At 39.9% G+C, this 22269-nt stretch overlaps 1 protein-coding gene across 1 annotated transcript in view; it reads left to right on the plus strand.

Moving 5' to 3' along the window:
- LOC148500831 (pancreatic alpha-amylase-like) overlaps positions 1 to 22269 on the plus strand; it is a 101714-nt gene that overhangs the window by 77986 nt on the left and 1459 nt on the right. Inside the window, exon 9 of the mRNA XM_088451314.1 lies at positions 21435 to 21560. Within this exon, the coding sequence (XP_088307440.1) occupies positions 21435 to 21560 (126 nt within the window). The remainder of the gene's footprint in view (positions 1 to 21434; positions 21561 to 22269) is intronic.

A 22269-nucleotide genomic window follows, 5' to 3' on the forward strand; every position in this document is an offset into this window, starting at 1 on the left:
ATTTTGAACACTATAATTGAACCGCATAATCTTGGTTAGATTGTGATTGTGAGTTGGTGGGAGGGTGGATGAAATCAACTGGAACACAAAGGGTACTTTGCTGCCCTCTAGCAGTTGAAAGGTAGTCAAAAAGGGATTGCTGAGCGGAAGCGGCCTTTACTTCCGTAGGTGAGTGGAAGCGTCTAGAAGTCCTCCATAGGGTTTACGGATACACTCTTTTTCCAAGGAGTTCGCAGGTAACTGAAAGTATCTTAATTGTCTTTCACCAGTTTACATTTTTATTGAAAAACGTAGGAGTTGTCCCAAGATGGGAGCCACGCAAACAATAGAAATGTTAGACAATGATGTACTGCTAATGGAGGTGCCGCTTGGATCGGCCCGTCGTATTATGCATACTAAGTACGGTACTTATGCAATAAGGTATTGTGACGTATGGTTTAAAATAACGATTAAGAGTGTTAGACCGTTTCCCAGAATTGGTAGTTTTGATAAAGATGTATTGGATAATGTCCGGGACCAAATCAGTCTGATGCGGTCTCGAGGTAAGAAGGTAAAATATTCTGAATGTTTAAAATTGTGGCAGCATGAAGGGGAAGCGTGGCTTAAAACTGTGCTAGCAACAAAACTAGCGCTGCGAGCGCATTGCCAACATATACACCCGCGGCGCTGGACTGCAATGCGTGCGAGCCGCAAAATGGCGCGCACGTGTGGCAAGGTAGCGTTGCGGAAGGTATTGCCAGCAGTTCACGCGCACCACCGCCACCTTATGTGGATGGGGGTGCAAGTACAGTTATCGAAAAAACCCATAAAAATGTAACAAGCAATTTGTACCTTCTCTTAAGCAACCATAAAGGAAATGTTCATGATGTGGATGATGTGTCTATTGTAATATCTGCCATTTCCCATGCTGTGCAAATGATAGATGCTGTACCATGACAATCACGAGTGGTGCTGTCATCTCCATCGGTAACAGCAAGGGAAGTGCTAACACCCTCTGCACCCGTAGAGGAAGTTGTTAATACCATACATCACAGCAACAGATTAAACCCCCAGCCAGGTAACAAGGTCAAAGGTAGCAGCGATGCCGGTCTGCATCCCATTCGGACAATAACTGTTCCGAATGGAAATGCAGATGCGAACGGTGTAGTGCCCACTAGGGAAGTGGTAATGCATTGTCCTTGGACAAGGGCAGAACTAAATTCCATCATAAATGATTTCCCCGATCCCAAAAAGGAACTAGCCAAATGTCAAAGATTTTTGAGGAATTTGGGTAGTTCTCATGAGCCAACTAATAAAGATTGGCGAGTGGTGTTAAGGGCCTGTCTACCATGCAATATCGACGTGACAAAGTTTATCACGGATTGTGTATTGGATGGTGCCGTTCCCTTAACAGACCAAGTAAACCAAGGTAACATTTCCCGCATTGTAACTCAGTTGGGTATATATTTTCCAGTAGTAATTAACTGGAACAAAATTTTCACCATAAAGCAAAAGGAGAGTGAATCTGCAGAAGATTATTGCGACCGGGCTCTGCAGGCTATCACCCAGTACACTGGGTTAGAGGATATTAAAGATAGCACTCACCACAGGGGAATGATAGTCACCATACTCATGGACGGTCTTAAAGAGAACCTAAAGACCCGGGTTCAGACCTCACAGCCTGGCTGGAGGGGAGTCACAATAGATGCCCTCATAGAATCTGCCATAGAACATGATAAAAACATCTCAAAGAAGAGAAAGACCCAGAGCGAAAAACTAATGGCTGTCAGTATTCAAGCTCTGGAAGGAATGACGGTAACATCACAGCCAGCAGACACACTTGCACCCACACACACACTTTCACCTGAACAGTTATACGCCCTCACTAATCCTACACCACAGCAAACACAGCCTTGTCCCACTTATCCTACACAACCACAAGTCCCATACTACCCACAAGCTCCATACCTCCCACAATATCCTTTTCCTCAATATCCTTACCCATACCCACCACCTTTCTCTCCTGCTCAACACACACAACAATCCTTCCCATGAAAGTGTTTTAATTGCAACCAGCCAGGACACATAAGTAAGAGCTGCACGGCAAAGAGGGTAGGACCCCCAAACCAGGGAGTACCTGGATATCCCCATAAGGGATATGCACAGAGACCAGCAAATGTCCATCAGGCACCAGCTCCAATTGTGGCTGTTAATGCTTTATTGGAGAGTGGGAGCCAACGCTAGGAGTTGGGTCATACTTGTGGTCTGCAGATAGACAGGTTGACAGGAAGTACTAGGGAAAAACTGGTAATGGTAATTGATGTAACTGATACCCAATCTCTGTTCTGCTTTCTTCCCTGTGCCCTAACACCCTGACTGTCAGTATTTTTCTTTTCCCAACTAGGGGGAGGTGTACACTACACATGGACATGAGTGTCCCATGGGTTCATAGACAACCCCAGTATCTTCTCCCAGGCCTTATATGACTGTTTACAATCTTTTCAACATGCCAATGGATCTGTTCTAATGTAAAATGTGGATGATTTATTGTTGTATTTAGGTCATGTTTAAATGATATTAAACTGTTATGCTTTATCTCTCACCCACAGGACACAAGGTTGCTAAGGGCAAACAACAGCCATGCCAGGCTAAGGTCAAATACTCGGAATACTGTCCAACCCAGGGGCCCAGGCAATATTTAGAGCAGTAGATATTGATAACAGAATTTAAATTGCAGGAATTTGTGTACAAATACAGTATCCCTAGAATAATTGAATATAGGAGGGATACTCATTTCACAAGGAATGTCTTCTATAACCTGTGTAAGGTGATGGGTATTAATAGCAAGATCATCCCAGACCGTCTGTCTACCTGTCCCCCTTTGAGATACTGTTTAACAGGCAGCCTCATGTGAAAATATGATAACGAGGTTACTGTGCAGTGTCTCACGAAGATGAGTAAGAACAACTTAAATTGAAAATGTTATTAACTAACATGACTGAAGCAAACTCTCATGATGTTAAACCTGGAGAATTTGTTATGATCCGAATTTTTTGTAGCTCAGGTTGTTTGACTGATCGGTGGAAAGGTCCGTATCTGACGTTGTTGACAAAGTACCACATCCTCAAAGGGTGGCCGAGGAAGATATGTGGGTCCATTCCACTCACTATAGGGAGGTTAACCAACCGGTGGAGATACAAGGCTGAGACGAGGCTGATAACGTGGACCTGTCGATTGCGAGCTTGTGCCGAGAGGATTAAAAAGGTGACAGTGAGAAACCTGAGCTAAAAGAAAACTGTAGATCAGTGTCACAGCAAGGGATTGTTCTGCTGTGTTCATTTTTGTATTCTTCTTCCAGAGTTTCTGTCATCTTGGTTTGTTTGAAGATACCCAGTTTCTGTGATGGAGGACGTATAGAGGAGATGGGAGCTGATGGCAGTGCTGATGGAGTGGAGCCAGGAGGAGTGCTGCCAATCAGGGGAGTATCTGACCAATCTTAGTACTGTTATTGTTTAGAGAGCTATAATACCGGATACTCGGGGACGGTGTGGAGGTTTATCGTCTGAAGATTCCTGTATTTGTGAGCTTTGTGGGTCCCTAGTTGATGAGAACTGTATTCAATGGTGCCAGCCCAAATATAACCCGTACTGGGGTGGGTATCCTTTAGAGGATTATCATAGCATGGTAGGCAAAGTGTTAAATCAAACTGATTGCTGGGTGTGTTCACATGTGCCACAGGGACAGCATAACGTAGGGTTGGTGCCATTTCCGCTGAATATCACGGAAATTTTAGAATTACAAAAAGGGAAAACATTGGATGGAAAATTCCTCTCATCCAAACCACCTCATTTCAAACTCTATCAATTCCAAATAGATAGATCACTTTTGTGTTTAAACATAACCAACCTCAATAAACCCGGGAGTTGGGAAGTGACGTGGAATAATCAGACGATGACATTCTCACAGAGAGCTGATAATGAGTCCATAAACCATGATCTGTTACACTCAATTAAATCCAGTGGGAAACATTTTAGGTACCGGTACACATTGAGTTCCACCAAAGAAATTATTGGTAAGGTACCAGATGGTTATTGTGCAAAAATAATACAACCAGAGACTTGCATGTACCAGATGAAAGACCCTGAGATAGTATTGTTTGCAAGGGAAATGTGTTTAATGATAATGATGCATACTATTCCTTATGTTCTCCCCGATAATGTGTATTTTATATGTGGAAGAAAGGCGTATAAGTGGCTCTCCCCGAGTTCCAAAGGTTTGTGTTACCTGGGAAGAGTAGTCCCAGAAGTAATGACCCTTACACATGGTGAAATGCTTGGTATTCATAAAAACACACCATCACCATATCTTCACACGCAGTATGAACACAGAGGCAAACGAAATATGATACCTGGTGACGTGCATAAAGCCACTCAGTTAATTAGTGAGACAACTGGCTTCCAAGTTTTAGTCCCACTGGATCCCACCAGAATCACTCGGGGTACATTAAATTTTAGATATATTCAGGAACTTGCTAAATTAATAGATAATATCACCGAGATGTATGATGACACATTCAGGTATACAGGGAGAGTATTGCAAGCATACAAGAAAGAACTGGTGCAACACAGACTAGTGTTAAATTATTTAACTGCTGTTACTGGAGGGTATTGCATAACTTTGGCCACCCAATTTGGAGTGAAGTGTTGCACCTATGTCACCAATGATACCAGCGACCCAAAAGAGGTGATAGACCGGAAGATGGAAGAAATTCTGCAGCTAAAATGGGAGTTTTGTAAGAACCATAATGCTTCAGGGCTGAAGTAGGGGAGAAAATAGAAGGATGGGTCTCATGGTCGAATCCAGTGAAATGGTTCTCAGGCCTAGGGAAATGGGTCCAGGAAGTGATCGCCAGCATATGCAAATTCTTGATCCTTATACTGATTGTCATCATAGTAATTGAACTATGTGTCCGGTATGTTCCTATTGTGTTGAAGTGTGGAAAATGTAAAAATAGAGTAAGACGAAAGAACGAAATTATGATGGTGGTCAGTAATGGCAATATGAATACTGAGGTAAATATAGAACTGCATTACAACCCTGAACTAGGAAATACCATCATCTAATGTATTATATTTAGATGTGCAAAGAATGTATTATTGAAATGTTACTTTTGAAACACCTCAGATAATGTAAAGTCTCAATTTCCCTTCAAGACTGCCTTTATAGGACTGGTGCATCCCCACATCTTTCACATGATCTCCCAAGGTCCGCGGTGTGTGTATAATGGTAGTTTTATGTCCCCTCCTAGAGACACATTATTGATGGATTAAGAACCACCTTGTGCCATCACCTAATAACATTAAGTAATATACGTATGTATGCCTAAAATTAATTTTAACATCAGGATGTGATAGCATGTTGTTCGCTATCAAACGGTGGACTGTTGAAGCTTGATTAGTTGCTGAGACGGAATCAGCATAGAAATTGGCATGCGCGACGCCATCTTGCGAATGGCAGCTAGACTCCATTTTAGAAACAAGAATCTGCAAGACGCCATTTTGCGCCCAGCGCCATTTTTAGTTACAACTCACGAGCTAAGTACAGATGGCAATGTTTTTGATAATCTACCAAGGGCAACTGGAAGAACAGCCTCCTGAGAAAAAGTAAATAGAATAGACAATGCACCAGAATACTGTGAGTGTTTTACATACAAATTGGGAATCACTGTATGTAGACAAGTATAGTTGTGGCAATTGTAATATAACCCAGACATTGAACTACACAATTGAATTTGTCTGAATCCTAAACAGGTTTTAGTCCCACACCCAGACAGAATGGCCCCGGCTTCAAAGCTGGGGGTAATACATTTGCATTGCAGTTTGAAACTGTGAGTGAGGAATGAGATGTGTGTGTGTATGTATGTATGTATATATATATATATATATATATATATATTTGTATGTACATGTGTATATATATATATATATATATGTATATGTTAAGTACATCATAGATAGAATTTCATGCATAAACACCGCACATTACACATAGTTGAGCTGCTAACATGACGCTCAGTAGCAAATGCACAATATCCTGCATGCGAATGCTGTTTATTAGCCTCATGCGCACGCATCTGCTCCAAGTTAACTAGCGTCTTTCTATCAAGCCCCACATACTTACACATTACACATTTACATACAAGGTTCCATAAGCTTTAAAGTATAAGATTCAAGTTTGTTCATTTATTATAATTGCTGTGAAATAAAGGTTATTTAGTAGCTCAGGTTTAATACATGATAATTACAAGAAGAAGAAGAAGAGCAAATGAAATGTCACAGGATGGTGTACTGAATCAATATAATAAAATATAACTTTTAGTAAATAAGTAGTAAAATACTGTTGTCCTCAGATTATAACATACGAAAAATAGTGAAAATTAGTTAAAATACAAATAGACAGTGAAGAAGAATAGAAAATAAGTGATTTAAGATGTAGTTCTAAAAAGACCTTAAAAGCAGCGCTCCTACATATTCATACAATAATTGGTATTGTTAATAATATTCGTGGTGCATATTCTATATAGTATATAAATATAGTGTTCCCACACTTCCGAAATAGCACCATACATGAATAATAATCTCTGCTGTTAATGTTTACTCGGTATACAAAACTCCGGTAGTTGATATGTTGCACGTGTTTATAAAGAATTCTATCCGTCTGACCTTATCCCATGTGATCTTTCATGGGGTTAATATAGAGATCTCATATTGTGTCCTTGACATCTATCAATAGTCACATCTGTTATTATACAATTAAGCGGTATTCAGTATCCCCACAGTAGTTTTTTGGAGACACTTGTACTATTAAAGTCACTTGTATATTGATGTATTATTAATATTCTTAATATGTATCATACATAGATGGTCCTTATATCAAAGTGGATAGTCATATAGGGTATATATAATAAGTTTTCTTATGTCCCTCTATTATATATTCATACGTGTATTCAGCTAACCAGAGTGCCTCTGGGAGCAATATGTAAATGAGTGAGCTGTTTGGTGTCACATGCACCACTAATATTGTGACTGTAATACTCTCACATATAATGTAATTCACCACTCAATGGTAGAGCTAGATAACATTGTTGTGAGAAATCTGTCACTATTCATATACACAATTAATAGCATCAGCAGGATTTAGCATAACAACATATAAATGAATGGTAGGCAGCGCCGCATGGCCAATGCGGCGTTTCACTACAGAGCTTTATCAAGGCAAGCCGAGCAGACCTTCAGACCTCCCCGTGTTAGCTATGACACCAATCAGGTGTTCGATGCATGCGCGTCCACCAATCACCTCCGGATCCCACTCCGCTAGCTCCGCCTTCCCCTCTAGACTGCCAGCGTGTACACGCTCCCCAGGCCAATGATGTCATCTGCAGGATTCTCAGTAGATTTTATGTAAATGGACACAGCCTCAGTCAGGAGCAATCGAACTCCGATTATTACTCATTATAGGGTTTTATACTAAACAAAACCCTATCGAATACGGTGTTGTCTATGGAATTGTAACATATGTACATTAAATAAAATTTCCCATATTAATACATGATGAAATGAAGTAATAGATGTTAAACCCTATAAATCACGTAATCGTCATCATGGTTATAGGGCCTATTCAGGATGCTTAATCAAATATAGATAAAGTTATGAGCTTCAAACTAGGTAATAATAGTCAAATGACTATTAATCACACTATGCTCTATTAAAAAGGATATCCATTTAAATACATTGTGTGCCATATTCCCCCAAAAATGCTGAACTATAACACAATATGTATAAATAAATATTGTGATTCACATATAGGGCCATTAGCCATATAATATATATATATATATATATATATAGATCCAAAAAAAGGCGTCACTCGGAGACTTGAAATGCAGGTGAAAATTCAGTTTTAATGGTCGACGTTTCGGAGGACAAGCCCCCTTTCTCAAGACACTGACATATGTATGACATATGTCAGTGTCTTGAGAAAGGGGGCTTGTCCTCCGAAACGTCGACCATTAAAACTGAATTTTCACCTGCATTTCAAGTCTCCGAGTGACGCCTTTTTTTGGATCTGTATCTGGGACACTTTGTTGGCACCCTATAGGAAGGCACCGGAGCAATTCAAATGGTATGCATCATTTATTGAGTGCCGGTCTGTGGATCTGTATATATATATATATATATGTGATTTGAAAATATATATATGGATAACTTCAGTTATAAATATAAACATATGATAATATAATCATTGAAAAATGATTGATCTGTGAAAAAACACATAACAAGATAAGAATGATTAAAGAAAATGTGTAAATAACAATGTACATAAAATTCTTTGTGAATCATAAAGTTTTGAAAATATTTTAATATAAATAAATAATATAGATATATACAACTAAAACTAAAGAGCATCCACCATAAAAAATTTATTGATTAAAAAATTATTATATGTCTATTTACTTTATATGTACAGTTACTAATATACTGTATACGTGAAATGTGACAAGCATGAATTAAATAGATGTTGAAAACTACACCTAACTAAAATTGATAAAAATTATTATATATATATATAAAAAATATATATGTGCAAATTCATATATAAGAAAGAAATGTGATATGTAAAATTTGTTGATATTGTGTGAAATGTGAAATGTGATATGGAAGTGAAACAATGGAAAGAAAAAATTATATTATAAAAATAAATAAATAACACTATGTGCAATAGTACATTTTGTGTGTATATGTACACAAATATACATATATGTACATATATACACATGTATATGAAACCAAACAGTGAGGTGATATAGAAATAATTAAACAAGTGACAAAGTATGTACTGAAAACAGTATAATATAACCATAATTAAAAATATTATCCATAAAAAAATTTAATCAAAAATTGTTATTAAATAAAAACAAAAAATTGGTAATTTGATTATTATGTAAAGCATCATTTCAAAAATAGTTATTGATATGTAGAAATTATTAACCCAAGAAGGACACATAACTATTCTCTTCATTAAGACCTTTTGGTGTCATCGTGTCCATGAGGAAAATAAATTTGATCTCTTGTTTCAGGAGTTCACAATCCACATCACCACCTCTGATATTCAAACTTACCCTCTTCATCCCAGAGGCTGTTAAACCCTTTGGGTTACTTCCGTGATATTTGAAAAAATGTCTAGCTACTGGTGTCAGGGTTTTAAACATCTGTCTATCCTGTTCAATGTTTCTTATACTTCCAATATGTTCTAGAAGTCTTTTCTTAAGGGGTCTTTTAGTCTTCCCAATGTAGTTTTTACCACATGGGCACTGTAGATTGTAAATAACTCCTGTTGAGTCACAATTAATATGTTCCTTGATGTACCAGATTTTGTTGTATCTATCTCGGAAACTATTAGTGGTGACCATAATTGAACAGGCCTTACAATTTCCACATTTTCTTGATCCTTTTTTCATAAATAATTGTTTCTTAGGAGATTCTAGATGGCTATGGACCAAAATATCTTTAAGATTTTGAGACCGTCTCCAGCTCATCTGAATCCTATCTCCAATTATTTCTGCTAAATCTGGATCAGTATGTAATACATGTAGATGTTTATGTAGAATCTCTTGAATGTTTTTCCATTCATGACAAAAAGTCCCAATGAATCTTACACCATGTTGTTTTCTTTCTTTCTTCTTAGGAATTAGGAGTTGCTCCCTAGTATACATCTTAGTATCTTTATATGCTTTTCTAATTGTTCTCCCACTATATCCTCGAGCTCTCAACCTGGTAGTTAATTGTTGTGATCGTACTTGAAAGGTATGTTCTTCAGAGCAATTTCTGTTTCATGCGTAAGAATTCCCCTTTCGGTAATCCTCTCAGCACTGGGGGGAAATGTGAGCTCTTATTATGTAGAATGCTATTTATAGAGGTTTTCTTAAGGAATAAGTCTGAGGAGATGTGTCCATCCTTTTCAATTGTGAGCGAGACATCAAGAAAATTGATTTTTTCCTTACTTGCTTCAAAAGTAAGTTTCAAATTAAGATTATTGGAGTTAAGTTGAGACAGGAATGTTTCAAAGAGTCGTATATCACCTTCCCAAATCACAAAGAGATCATCAATATATCTCAACCATAATAAAATATGGTTGGTATAGAAATCATTCTGGTCATTGAAGACATATTCCCTCTCCCACCACCCCAGGTAGAAGTTAGCATACGTGGGGGCGCATGTGGTCCCCATTGCAGTCCCTCGTACCTGGAGATAGAAGTTGTTATTGCAAACAAAATAGTTCTTGGTAAGAACAAATCGCAAGAGTAAAATGAGAAAGTTATTGAATTCACTATTGCAGTCCATATTCAAAAAGTACTCTACCGCTTTAATTCCATATTCATGGTTAATACTCGTGTAGAGACTTTCTACATCGCAAGTGATAAGCCAGGTATCGACATTCAAGAATATATCCTGGATTTTACTTAATACATTAGGAGTGTCTCTTAAGTAAGATGGCAACTGTAGGACATGTTTCATAAGATGGTGATCCAGATATTTGCTCACATTTTCAGTCAGACTGCCCATTCCAGAGACGATAGGTCTGCTGGGTGGGTAAGTCTCATCCTTATGGATCTTAGGTAATAAATACAGAGTAGGGATTTTGGGATTCTCTGTTTTAAGGAAATCATAGTCCCTTTTAGTTATTATTCCACTCTAACCTTAAGGCCCTTTCACAAGAAGACTTGCAGACTATCTCTATTTTGGAAGAATTGGAGAATGAGTCCCTACAACAACCTTTAGATTTGGATTCAGCTTCGGCTGTACATGAACCTTTGGTTGCTCCATCAAATCCTCTGAAGAAAAAATCTTCTTTCCTACCAAATGCATCTATATGTCCATCAGTGAAGGTTTTTGTTGAGTTAGTGAGTAAAGACTTAGATCACCTGTATAACAACAAACCCCAAATCAAGGATCATGACAATAATTTAAATAGAGCAGAGAGAAAATCTGTGAAAGAGATGCAAGAATGGAGCGATACAATTACCAAACCCTCAGATAAAGGGGGAAATATCGTTCTATGGTCTCGGGAGAAATGTTTAAAGGAACTCAACCGACAATTAGAAGGCAAATCCTGTTACAAAAGATTGACTTTTAATACCACTAGAGACTTCCTGGAATCATATACAACCATTATTGAAGAAGCCAAAGAGAGTGGAATAATAAATAAAAGGGACTATGATTTCCTTAAAACAGAGAATCCCAAAATCCCTACTCTGTATTTATTACCTAAGATCCATAAGGATGAGACTGACCCACCCGGCAGACCTATCGTCTCTGGAATGAGCAGTCTGACTGAAAATGCGAGCAAATATCTGGATCACCATCTTAGGAAACATGTCCTACAGTTGCCATCTTACTTAAGAGACACTCCTGATGTATTAAGTAAAATACAGGATATATTCTTGAATGTCGATACCTGGCTTATCACTTGCAATGTAGAAAGTCTCTACACGAGTATTAACCATGAATATGGAATTAAAGCTGTAGAGTACTTTTTGAATATGGACTGCAATAGTGAATTCAATAACTTTCTCATTTTACTCTTGCGATTTGTTCTTACCAAGAACTATTTTGTTTGCAATAACAACTTCTATCTCCAGGTACGAGGGACTGCAATGGGGACCACGTGTGCCCCCACGTATGCTAACCTCTACCTGGGGTGGTGGGAGAGGGAATATGTCTTCAATGACCAGAATAATTTCTATACCAACCATATTTTATTATGGTTGAGATATATTGATGATCTCTTTGTGATTTGGGAAGGTGATATACGACTCTTTGAAACATTCCTGTCTCAACTTAACTCCAATAATCTTAATTTGAAACTTACTTTTGAAGCAAGTAAGGAAAAAATAAATTTTCTTGACGTCTCGCTCACAATTGAAAAGGATGGACAGATCTCCTCAGACTTATTCCGTAAGTAAATCTCTACAAACAGCATTCTACATAATAAGAGCTCACATTTCCCCCCAGTGCTGAGAGGATTACCAAAAGGGGAATTCTTACGCATGAAATGGAATTGCTCTGAAGAACATACCTTTCAAGTACGATCACAACAATTAACTACCAGGTTGAGAGCTCGAGGATATAGTGGGAGAACAATTAGAAAAGCATATAAAGATACTAAGATGTATACTAGGGAGCAACTCCTAATTCCTAAGAAGAAAGAAAGAAAACAACATGGTGTAAGATTCATTGGGACTTTTTGTCATGAATGGAAAAACATTCAAGAGATTCTACATAAACATCTACATGTATTACATACTGATCCAGATTTAGCAGAAATAATTGGAGATAGGATTCAGATGAGCTGGAGACGGTCTCAAAATCTTAAAGATATTTTGATCCATAGCCATCTAGAATCTCCTAAGAAACAATTATTTATGAAAAAAGGATCAAGAAAATGTGGAAATTGTAAGGCCTGTTCAATTATGGTCACCACTAATAGTTTCTGAGATAGATACAGCAAAATCTGGTACATCAAGGAACATATTAATTGTGACTCAACAGGAATTATTTACAATCTACAGTGCCCATGTGGTAAAAACTACATTGGGAAGACTAAAAGACCCCTTAAGAAAAGACTTCTAGAACATATTGGAAGTATAAGAAACATTGAACAGGATAGACAGATGTTTAAAACCCTGACACCAGTAGCTAGACATTTTTTCAAATATCACGGTAGTAACCCAAAGGGTTTAACAGCCTTTGGGATGAAGAGGGTAAGTTTGAATATCAGAGGTGGTGATGTGGATTGTGAACTCCTGAAACAAGAGACCAAATTTATTTTCCTCATGGACACGATGACACCAAAAGGTCTTAATGAAGAGAATAGTTATGTGTCCTTCTTGGGTTAAGAATTTCTACATATCAATAACTATTTTTGAAATGATGCTTTACATAATAATCAAATTACCAATTTTTTGTTTTTATTTAATACATTTTTGATTAGATTTTTTTATGGATAATATTTTTAATTATGGTTACATTATACTGTTTTCAGTACATACTTTGTCACTTGTTTAATTATTTCTATATCACCTCACTGTTTGGTTTCATATACATGTGTATATATGTACATATATGTATATTTGTGTACATATACACACAATATGTATTATTGCACATAGTGTTATTTATTTATTTTTATAATATAATTTTTTCTTTCCATTGTTTCACTTCCTTATCACGTTTCTCATTTCACACAATATCAACAAATTTTTCATATCACATTTCTTTCTTATATATGAATTTGCACATATATATATATATATATATATATATATATATATATATATGTAATATTTTTTATCAATTTTACGTAGGTGTAGTTTTCAGCATCTATTTAATTCATGCTTGTCACATTTCATGTATACAGTATATTAGTAACTGTACATATAAAGTAAATAGACATATAATAATTTTTTAATCAATACATTTTTTATGGCGGATGCTCTTTAGTATTAGTTGTATATATCTATATTATTTATTTATATTAAAATATTTTCAAGACTTTATGATTCACAAAGAATTTTATGTACATTGTTATTTACACATTTTCTTTAATCATTCTTATCTTGTTATGTGTTTTTTCACAGATCAATCATTTTTCACTGATTATATTATCCTATGTTTATATTTATAACTGAAGTTATCCGTATATATATTTTCAAATCACATATATATATATATATATATATATATATATTTTTTTTTTTATGGCTAATGGCGCTATATGTGAATCACAATATTTATTTATACATATTGTGTTATAGTTCAGCATTATTTTTGGGATATGGCACACAATGTATTTAAATGGATATCCTTTTTAATAGAGCATAGTGTGATTAATAGTCATTTGACTATTATTACCTAGTTTGAAGCTCATCACTTTATCTATATTTGATTAAGCATCCTGAATAGGCCCTATAACTATGATGACGATTACGTGATTTATAGGGTTTAACATCTATTACTTAATTTCATCATGTATTAATATGGGAGATTTTATTTAATGTACATATGTTACAATTCCATAGACAACACCGTATTCGATAGGGTTTTGTTTAGTATAAAACCCTATAATGAGTAATAATCGGAGTTCGATTGCTCCTGACTGAGGCTGTGTCCATTTACCTAGGATCTATTGAGAATCCAGCTGATGACATCATTGGGCTGGAGAGCGTGTACACGCTGTCAGTCTAGAGGGGAAGGCGGAGCTAACGGAGTGGGATCCGGAGGTGATTGGTGGACGCGCATGCATCAAACACCTGATTGGTGCCATAGCTAGCATGGGGGTATTTAAGGGAGGTCTGAAGGTCTGTTTGGCTTGCCTTGATAAAGCTCTGTAGTGAAACACCGCATTGGCCATGCGGCGCTGCCTACCATTCATTTATATATTGTTATGCTAAATCCTGCTGATGCTATTAATTGTGTATACGAATAGTGACAGATTTCTCACGACAATGTTAACTAGCTCTACCATTGAGTGGTGAATTACATTATATGTGAGAGTATTACAGTCACAATATTAGTGGTGCATGTGACACCAAACAGCTCACTCATTTACATATTGCTCCCAGAGGCACTCTGGTTAGCTGAATACACGTATGAATATATAATAGAGGGACATAAGAAAACTTATTATATATACCCTATATGACTATCCACTTTGATATAAGGACCATCTATGTATGATACCTATTAAGCGTATTAATAATACATCGATATTCAAGTGACTTTAATAGTACAAGTGTTTCCAAAAAACCACTGTGGGGATACTGAATACCACTTAATTGTATAACAACAGATGTGACTATTGATAGATGTCAAGGACACAATATGAGATCTCTATATTAACCCCATTAAAGATCACATGGGATAAGGTCAGACGGATAGAATTCTTTATAAACACGTGCAATATATCAACTACCGGAGTTTTGTATACCAAGTAAACATTAACTGCAGAGATTATTATTCATGTATGGTGCTATTTCGGAAGTGTGGGAACACTATATTTATATACTATATAGAATATGCACCACGAATATTATTAACAATACCAATTATTGTATGAATACGTATGAGAACTGCTTTTAAGTTCTTTTTAGAACTACATCTTAAATCACTTATTTTCTATTCTTCTTCACTGTCTATTTGTATTTTAACTAATTTTCGCTATTTTTTGTATGTTATAATTTGAGGACAACAGTATTTTACTACTTATTTACTAAAAGTTATATTTTATTATATTGATTCAGTGCACCATCCTGTGACATTTCATTTGCCCTTCTTCTTCTTGTTGTAATCTCAATTATGTGTCCATGGTAGCACCCCCTTAATAATAGTATTTATTAAAAGGGTTTTTTTTATAGTCTCCTTATATTGGAGACACATATATCCTGTGCGACTGGAATATTGCTATTGATTAATACATGATAAGTATGCCGTGCTTGGTATTATACTGATCTGCACCCTCTCCACAGCTTCATGGTATCGTCGGTGGGAAGATTGCAGCATGCACTCGTAACTTATGGGTCGCAGAGACTTCAAGCACCGAAATGTACATTATAAAACCAACTGTTAGGATTTGCATGAGGCGGGAAACAGAGGCAACCAGCTGTTGGAGGCTGCACTGTGTCTATTTGAATCAACCTGTTAAATGCTCTGTAACAGATGCGTCCCCCTTGGAAACCAATGGCATCAGCAACAAGCATTTCTATTGTGTTGTCTATTTCTGGGGGGGGTATAAATATGTGTGCTCTGACCCTGGGTTTCTAGTCTTCTTGCTGATTGCTGATTGATGGAGGTTATCTTGCTGATGCCGGGATCTGGTCCAGAGCGCTTGCGCATGTATAACTGTACTTGGGTCTGTATAATTTCTTTGTGCTAAATTGTACTTAGATCATAGCGTGTAACTGACTGTACTTTTACTTGAATAATACTATGTGCTTTGGAACCACAGGTTCAAGGTCTGGAGTCTTTATTAACTGTATGACTGCGTACGCAAAATAGCATCATCCTTAGAGGTTTATAGGAAGGTATAGGCAGGAGTGTACAGTTAGAATTAGGGGTGTGCACCGGCCACTTTTCGTGTTTTGGTTTTGGATCTGGATCTTTCTTCGTGTTTTGGATCTGGATTGGTTTTGCCAAAACCACCCTTCCGTGTTTTGGGTTCCGGGTTTTGTGTTTTGGATCTGTATTTTTTTTTTAAAAAGCATAAAAACAGCTAAAATCACAGAATGTGTTGGTTTTTCTGCTCCTATGCTATTATTAACCTCAATAACCTTAATTTCCACTAATTTCCAGTCTATTCTGAACACCTCACTCATCACAATAGTGTTTTTAAGTCAAAAAGGTTGCACCGAGGTAGCTGGATGACTATACTAAGCGACACGAGTGGGCGGCACAAACACGTGACCCATCTAGGAGTGATACTGCAGTGGCAGACAGGATGGCAGTTTGAAAAACTAGGCCCCAAACTGTACATAATGCAAAGAGAAAAAAGAGTTGCAAGATGGAATTGTCCTTGGGCCCTCCCACCCACCCTTATGTTGTATAAACAGGACATGCACACTTTAACAAAGCAATCATTTCAGCGCCAGGGTCTGCGACACAACTGTGGCTGAAATGATTGGTTCGTTTGGGCCCCCACAAAACAAGCTGGCAATTAATCTGTCCTTGCACAAACTGGCTCTACGGAGGCAAGATGTCGTCCTCATCCTCCTCATCCACCGATTCCTCACCCTCTTCAGTGTTGTGTACATCCTCATCCTCACAGAGTATTAACTCGTCCCCACTGGAATCCACCACCACAGGTCCCTCTGTACGTTCTGGAGGCTGGTCTCCCTGGAAGAGTTGATAATTCATTTTAATGAACATCATCTTCTCCAAATTTTGTGGAAGCAACCTCCTACGCCTTTCGCTGACAAGGTTCCCGACTGCACTAAACACTCTTTCGGAGTACACACTGGAGGGGGGGCAACTCAGGTAAAATAGAGCCAGTTTGTACAGAGGCCTCCAAATTGCCTCTTTTTCCTGCCAGTACAGGTATGGACTGTCTGACATGCCTACTTGGATGCTGTCACCGATGTAATCCTCCACCATTCTGTCAATGGTGACAGTATCATATGTAGTGACAGTAGACATGTCAGAAATTGTTGCCAGGTCCTTCAGTTCGGACCAGATGTCCAAACTTGGTCCTGCCTGCCCTGCATCACCGCCAGCGGGTTGCTTAGGATACCTAAGTTTTTCCCTGGCAGCCCCAGTTGCGGGAGAAAATGAAGAAGGAGCTGTTGACATGTCACGTTCCGCTTCAGCTGACAGTGTGTTCACCAGCAGGTCTTTGCACCTCTGCAGGCTTGTGTCGGCCGGAAAGAGAGACAACACATAGGCTTTAAACCTAGGATTGAGCACGGTGGCCAAAATGTAGTGGTCTGATTTCAACAGATTGACCACCCTGGAATCCTGGCAAAGCGAATGAAGGGCTTCATCCACAAGTCCCACATGCCAAGCGGAATCGCTCCGTCTTAGCTCCTCCTTCACTTTCTCCAGCTGCTTCTGCAAAAGCCTTATGAGGGGAATTACCTGACTCAAGCTTGCAGTGTCTGAACTGACTTCACGTGTGGAAAGTTCGAAGGGCTGGAGAACCTTGCACAACATGGAAATCATTCTCCACAGCGCTTGAGTCAGGTGCATACCCCCTCCTTTGCCTATGTCATAGGTGGATGTACAGGCTTGAATGGCCTTTTGCTGCTCCTCCATCCTCTGAAGCATATAGAGGGTTGAGATCCACCGCGTCACAACCTCTTGCTTCAGGTGATGGCGGGGCAGGTTCAAGAGTGTTTGCGGGCCACCCAAAGCGTCTCCTGCATGCCCCTGTCGCTTTTCAGAAAATTCTGCACCACCAAGTTTATTGTGTGAGCAAAACATGGGACGTGCTGGAATTTGCCCAGATGTAATGCCCGCACAATATTGGTGGTGTTGTCAGATATCACAAATCCCCAGGAGAGTCTAAGTGGGGTAAGCCACTGGGCGATGATTTCCCTCAGTTTCTCTAAGAGGTTGTCGGCGGTGTGCCTCTTACTGAAACCGGTGATACACAGCGTAGCCTGCCTTTGAACGAGCTGGCGTTTCTGAGATGCTGCTACTGGTGACGCTGCTGCTGTTGCTGCGTAAGGTGATACATCTACCCAGTGGGCTGTCACAGTCATATAGTCCTTAGTCTGCCCTGTTCCACTTGTCCACATGTCCGTGGTTAAGTGGACATTGGGTACAACGGCATTTTTCAGGACACTGAGTACACTTTTTCTGACGTTTCTGTACAGTCTCGGTATCGCCTGCCTAGTGAAGTGGAATCTAGATGGGATTTGGAACCGGGGACACACTACCTCCATCAATTGTCTAAATCCCACTGCACTAATGGCGGATACCGGACGCACGTCTAACACCAACATAGCAGTCAAGGCCTCAGTTATACGTTTCGGCACACTTTAGCGGTCAATCCAGCCGGCATTTTACTTATGGGACACAGGCGCACGCTTGGCACTAGTTTGTTGATGCACGTGCGGCTACTGCGCACACAATTCACAAACACAGAAAATATTTTTTTATTTTGTTTGGAGTGTACTTTGGGGGTTACAGCACCCTTTAATGGACAAGCCAGCCGGCTCTTTACTTATGACACAGGCGCACGCTTGGCACTACTTTGTTGATGCACGTGCGGCTACTGCGCACACAATTCACAAACAAAAAAAAAATATTTTTTATTTTGTTTTTAGTGTCCTTTGGGGGTTACAGCACCCTTTAACGGACAAGCCAGCCGGCCTTTTACTTATGGGACACAGGCGCACGCTTGGCGCTGCTCCTTTGTTGATGCACGTGCAGCCACAGTGCACACAATTCACAAACACAGAAAAAATATTTTTATTTGCACTTGGGTGGAGCACCCCTGATGGACAGAGCACCCCCTGGACAACACTACAGCACCCCTTTAGGACTGGGACACTGCACAGGACTTTGGAGTGGACACAGCCCCTATGGACAACTGACTGCACAACACAGTCCAGACAGCCCCTATGGACTTTGAAGTAGTGGACACAGCCCCTATGGACAACAGCAGCACAGCACAGCAAAAGCACAACACTACACTGCACTACACTACACTACACTACAACACTACACTACACTACACAGCCCAGCCAGCCCTAACTCCCACCCTCCCTCTTCACTGTCCACAGCCGAGTGAGAAAATGGCGCCGACGCGGGTACCTTATATAGGATCCAAAACCCGCGAGACCCGGAAGGCGGGATGATGACGTCTTGCCTCGATTTCAGATCCGAGTCACGTGGGAAAAGTCGAGCCTGACTCGGATCAGCCTCGGATCGGGGGTGCTCGGGGGGGTTCGGATTTCAGAAAACCGAACCCGCTCACCCCTAGTTAGAATACAGAATCCTTAACACAGATGCATACACACACACTGACACAGATACATACACACTGACACAGATAAATACACACACTGACAGATACATACACACACTGATACACACAATGACACAGATATATATACACACACTGACACAGATACATACACACACTGACACACAGATACATATACACACTGACAAATATACACACACACTTACACAGATACATACACACACTGACACAGACACATACACACGCTGAAACACAACACACTGTCACACACAAATGCAGCCAGCCAAATACATACATCGCTGGCATGTATTGTTTTTAGAGTCCACCCCCCCTGCAGCGTTCCGCCCCCCCTCCCCCTTAACAAAAAATCTAATACATACCTGGCTGCAGAGCAGAGAGATCACCGAGGAAGGAAGAGTCACTGTCACCTGGCAGCTCTCAAGATAGTAATGACTGCCTGGGAGGGGCTACACACTTCTGCTGCAGCTCACCCTACAGTCAGCACCAGCAGGCACAGTTGCCTGATTATTACATTATTAGAGTGTCCGGGCACAAAGGTGGTGGGGGGGTTGGGCGGTGCAGGTACGATGCACCTGGCCGGTGGTGCCCTCTCTGGTGGGCCTGCCATGGCGTCCAGGGCACATGCCCGGCTCGACCACTCTTAGTTACACCACTGGCCGCCAGTTCCTCCTCATGGCTTGGCTGACGGGACTGCCCTGCACTGCCGTGACCTTCACCCTCCTGTCAGCGGTAAGCTTGACCACCGCAGCTTATGCTGCCTCACCGCTCCACCCAACTGCGCCCGAAACCAAAGACATTAAGTTTGCACATAGCATTGGTGTTAAACATCTGGATGGAACGGGTCACACAAGTTCCCACCCGCACTGGTATGGTTATGCCATTGTGGCTGTCCTGAACACTGGCCTCTGCTATCTCATGGTGTCCATGCCCCTCTGTCCGTCTCTTACTGCGCAATTTGGGGACCCACAGTTTATTAAGAATTTATGGGTAGGCTATATAAATATACACAAATTTTCTTATATATCTCGTTTCATGCATTTTCCATGATACAAAAGCATATTAACTTCATAGACTGGTGTGAATCCTTAAACTTATGGAAATAAATTCTGGATTGGATGGTTAAATGAAAATTCATCATTAACAGTGAAATTTGACTAATTTAATTCTGACTCGGTGATAGTTAAGATTGCTACATTTCTTTATCTTTCATTCAGCATACATCAGTATTACAGTTACTGTATGATATTGGTTCATTAAGGGTAAAGATTCAATAAGAAATATAGGGCCTGATTCAGAGCCGGACGCTCTGACAAGAGCGCTTGCTCTGAATCAGGGCCCCCCTACCTGAAAATGGAGCGGCCTCTTGGACGCTCACATATCTGTGGATGACCACCCACAGCTTATGCGAGCGTCCATGATGATGGTTGCGATGGTCAAGACCATCGCGACCATCGGGCTTGTGATGAGACCCTGCGGTAGGGTCTCGCTGCCGCAAGCCCAGGAGTGATTTTGGCTCTATCAGAGCCAAAATCACTCCCACTGTCATCACTAGTGATGTCAGTGGGGCCGGACCCAGACGGTAGGCGTTCCTATGGGAATGCCTCCGTCTGGCAACCACGCCCCCGGCACGCCCACTAAAGGGGGCGTGCTGTCAGTCACCATCGACAGCACACCCTCTTTAGTGCGAGACCCATAACGACGGCTTGGCATGCGCACGATGGAGCTCCCTCCATCGTGCGCATGCGCATTTGGGTACCATCGACCCGCTTGCGAGCGTCCTGCGCTCGCGAACGGGTCTGAATGAGACCCATAGACCACAAAATACTAAAGCACCCATAAGGAATAAATGTATTGAATTCTTTTAGTGATGGGATATTTGTCATTTTTCTTTGTAGAAATATGGTGGCTTTTCGTAACTTTGCAAATGGTCAAGCACTAATTAACTGGTGGGATAATGGAGAAAACCAAATTGCCTTTGGTCGTGGCAATGTAGGTTTCATTGTGTTTAACAATGATAACTGGTAGGTAACATCTATACTCAATATACCTATACATGCATTTCTGCACCTTCTAAGGCACATTTGTTTAATGGACTTACTGGAATACCTCCTGACATTTTAAATATAACTTCTGTATAAAGTCATTGGAATGAAATCCAGAAACAAGTTATTTAATAGACTAGTATGCCCGTGGCGAACATTTTGCCAATTTGAACCCAGAACATACGTACGGAAAATACTTTGCTAGATAATGGCTAGATCATATTTTAATATGACGGAATCTGGTAATAAAATATGTGTGTGAAACATGATCGGCTAAGCCATGCCCTTTTATGTTTTTTGTGGATTCTTTTAGTGTAACATTTTGCCAATTTGTAAGTGCGATGGTATGTTTGGCCATGGACTCTGATGCAAAATGAACCATTTCCAGGGGGTCTTGCAAGTTGAGCCCCTATAGATGCAAATGATAATGCACTGTTACTCCGCCTCACCGTCTCACAGCCTCCCGCCAATCAGAAGCTGTCAGCAGCTCTCGTGGAAAGCAGAGAAAAGAGGTGTTGTTTTTGAAGCACAAACCCAGTGCTGATTGGCTGGGAGTTGCGAGTCTGGAATCGACATGTTGAATAAAGTAGGTGAGGGAAGAGTGTTCCCTATGGCAGCAGCCTCACGTGTTGTGACACCCGCGCGCGCGCCCTCCCTCATTATCTAATAGCTATGTCATGCAGCCAGA

This window comes from Taudactylus pleione, unplaced genomic scaffold (genome assembly GCF_031769625.1).
Source record: "Taudactylus pleione unplaced genomic scaffold, aTauple2 ptg000546l, whole genome shotgun sequence".
Classification (NCBI taxonomy): Eukaryota; Metazoa; Chordata; class Amphibia; order Anura; family Myobatrachidae; genus Taudactylus; species Taudactylus pleione.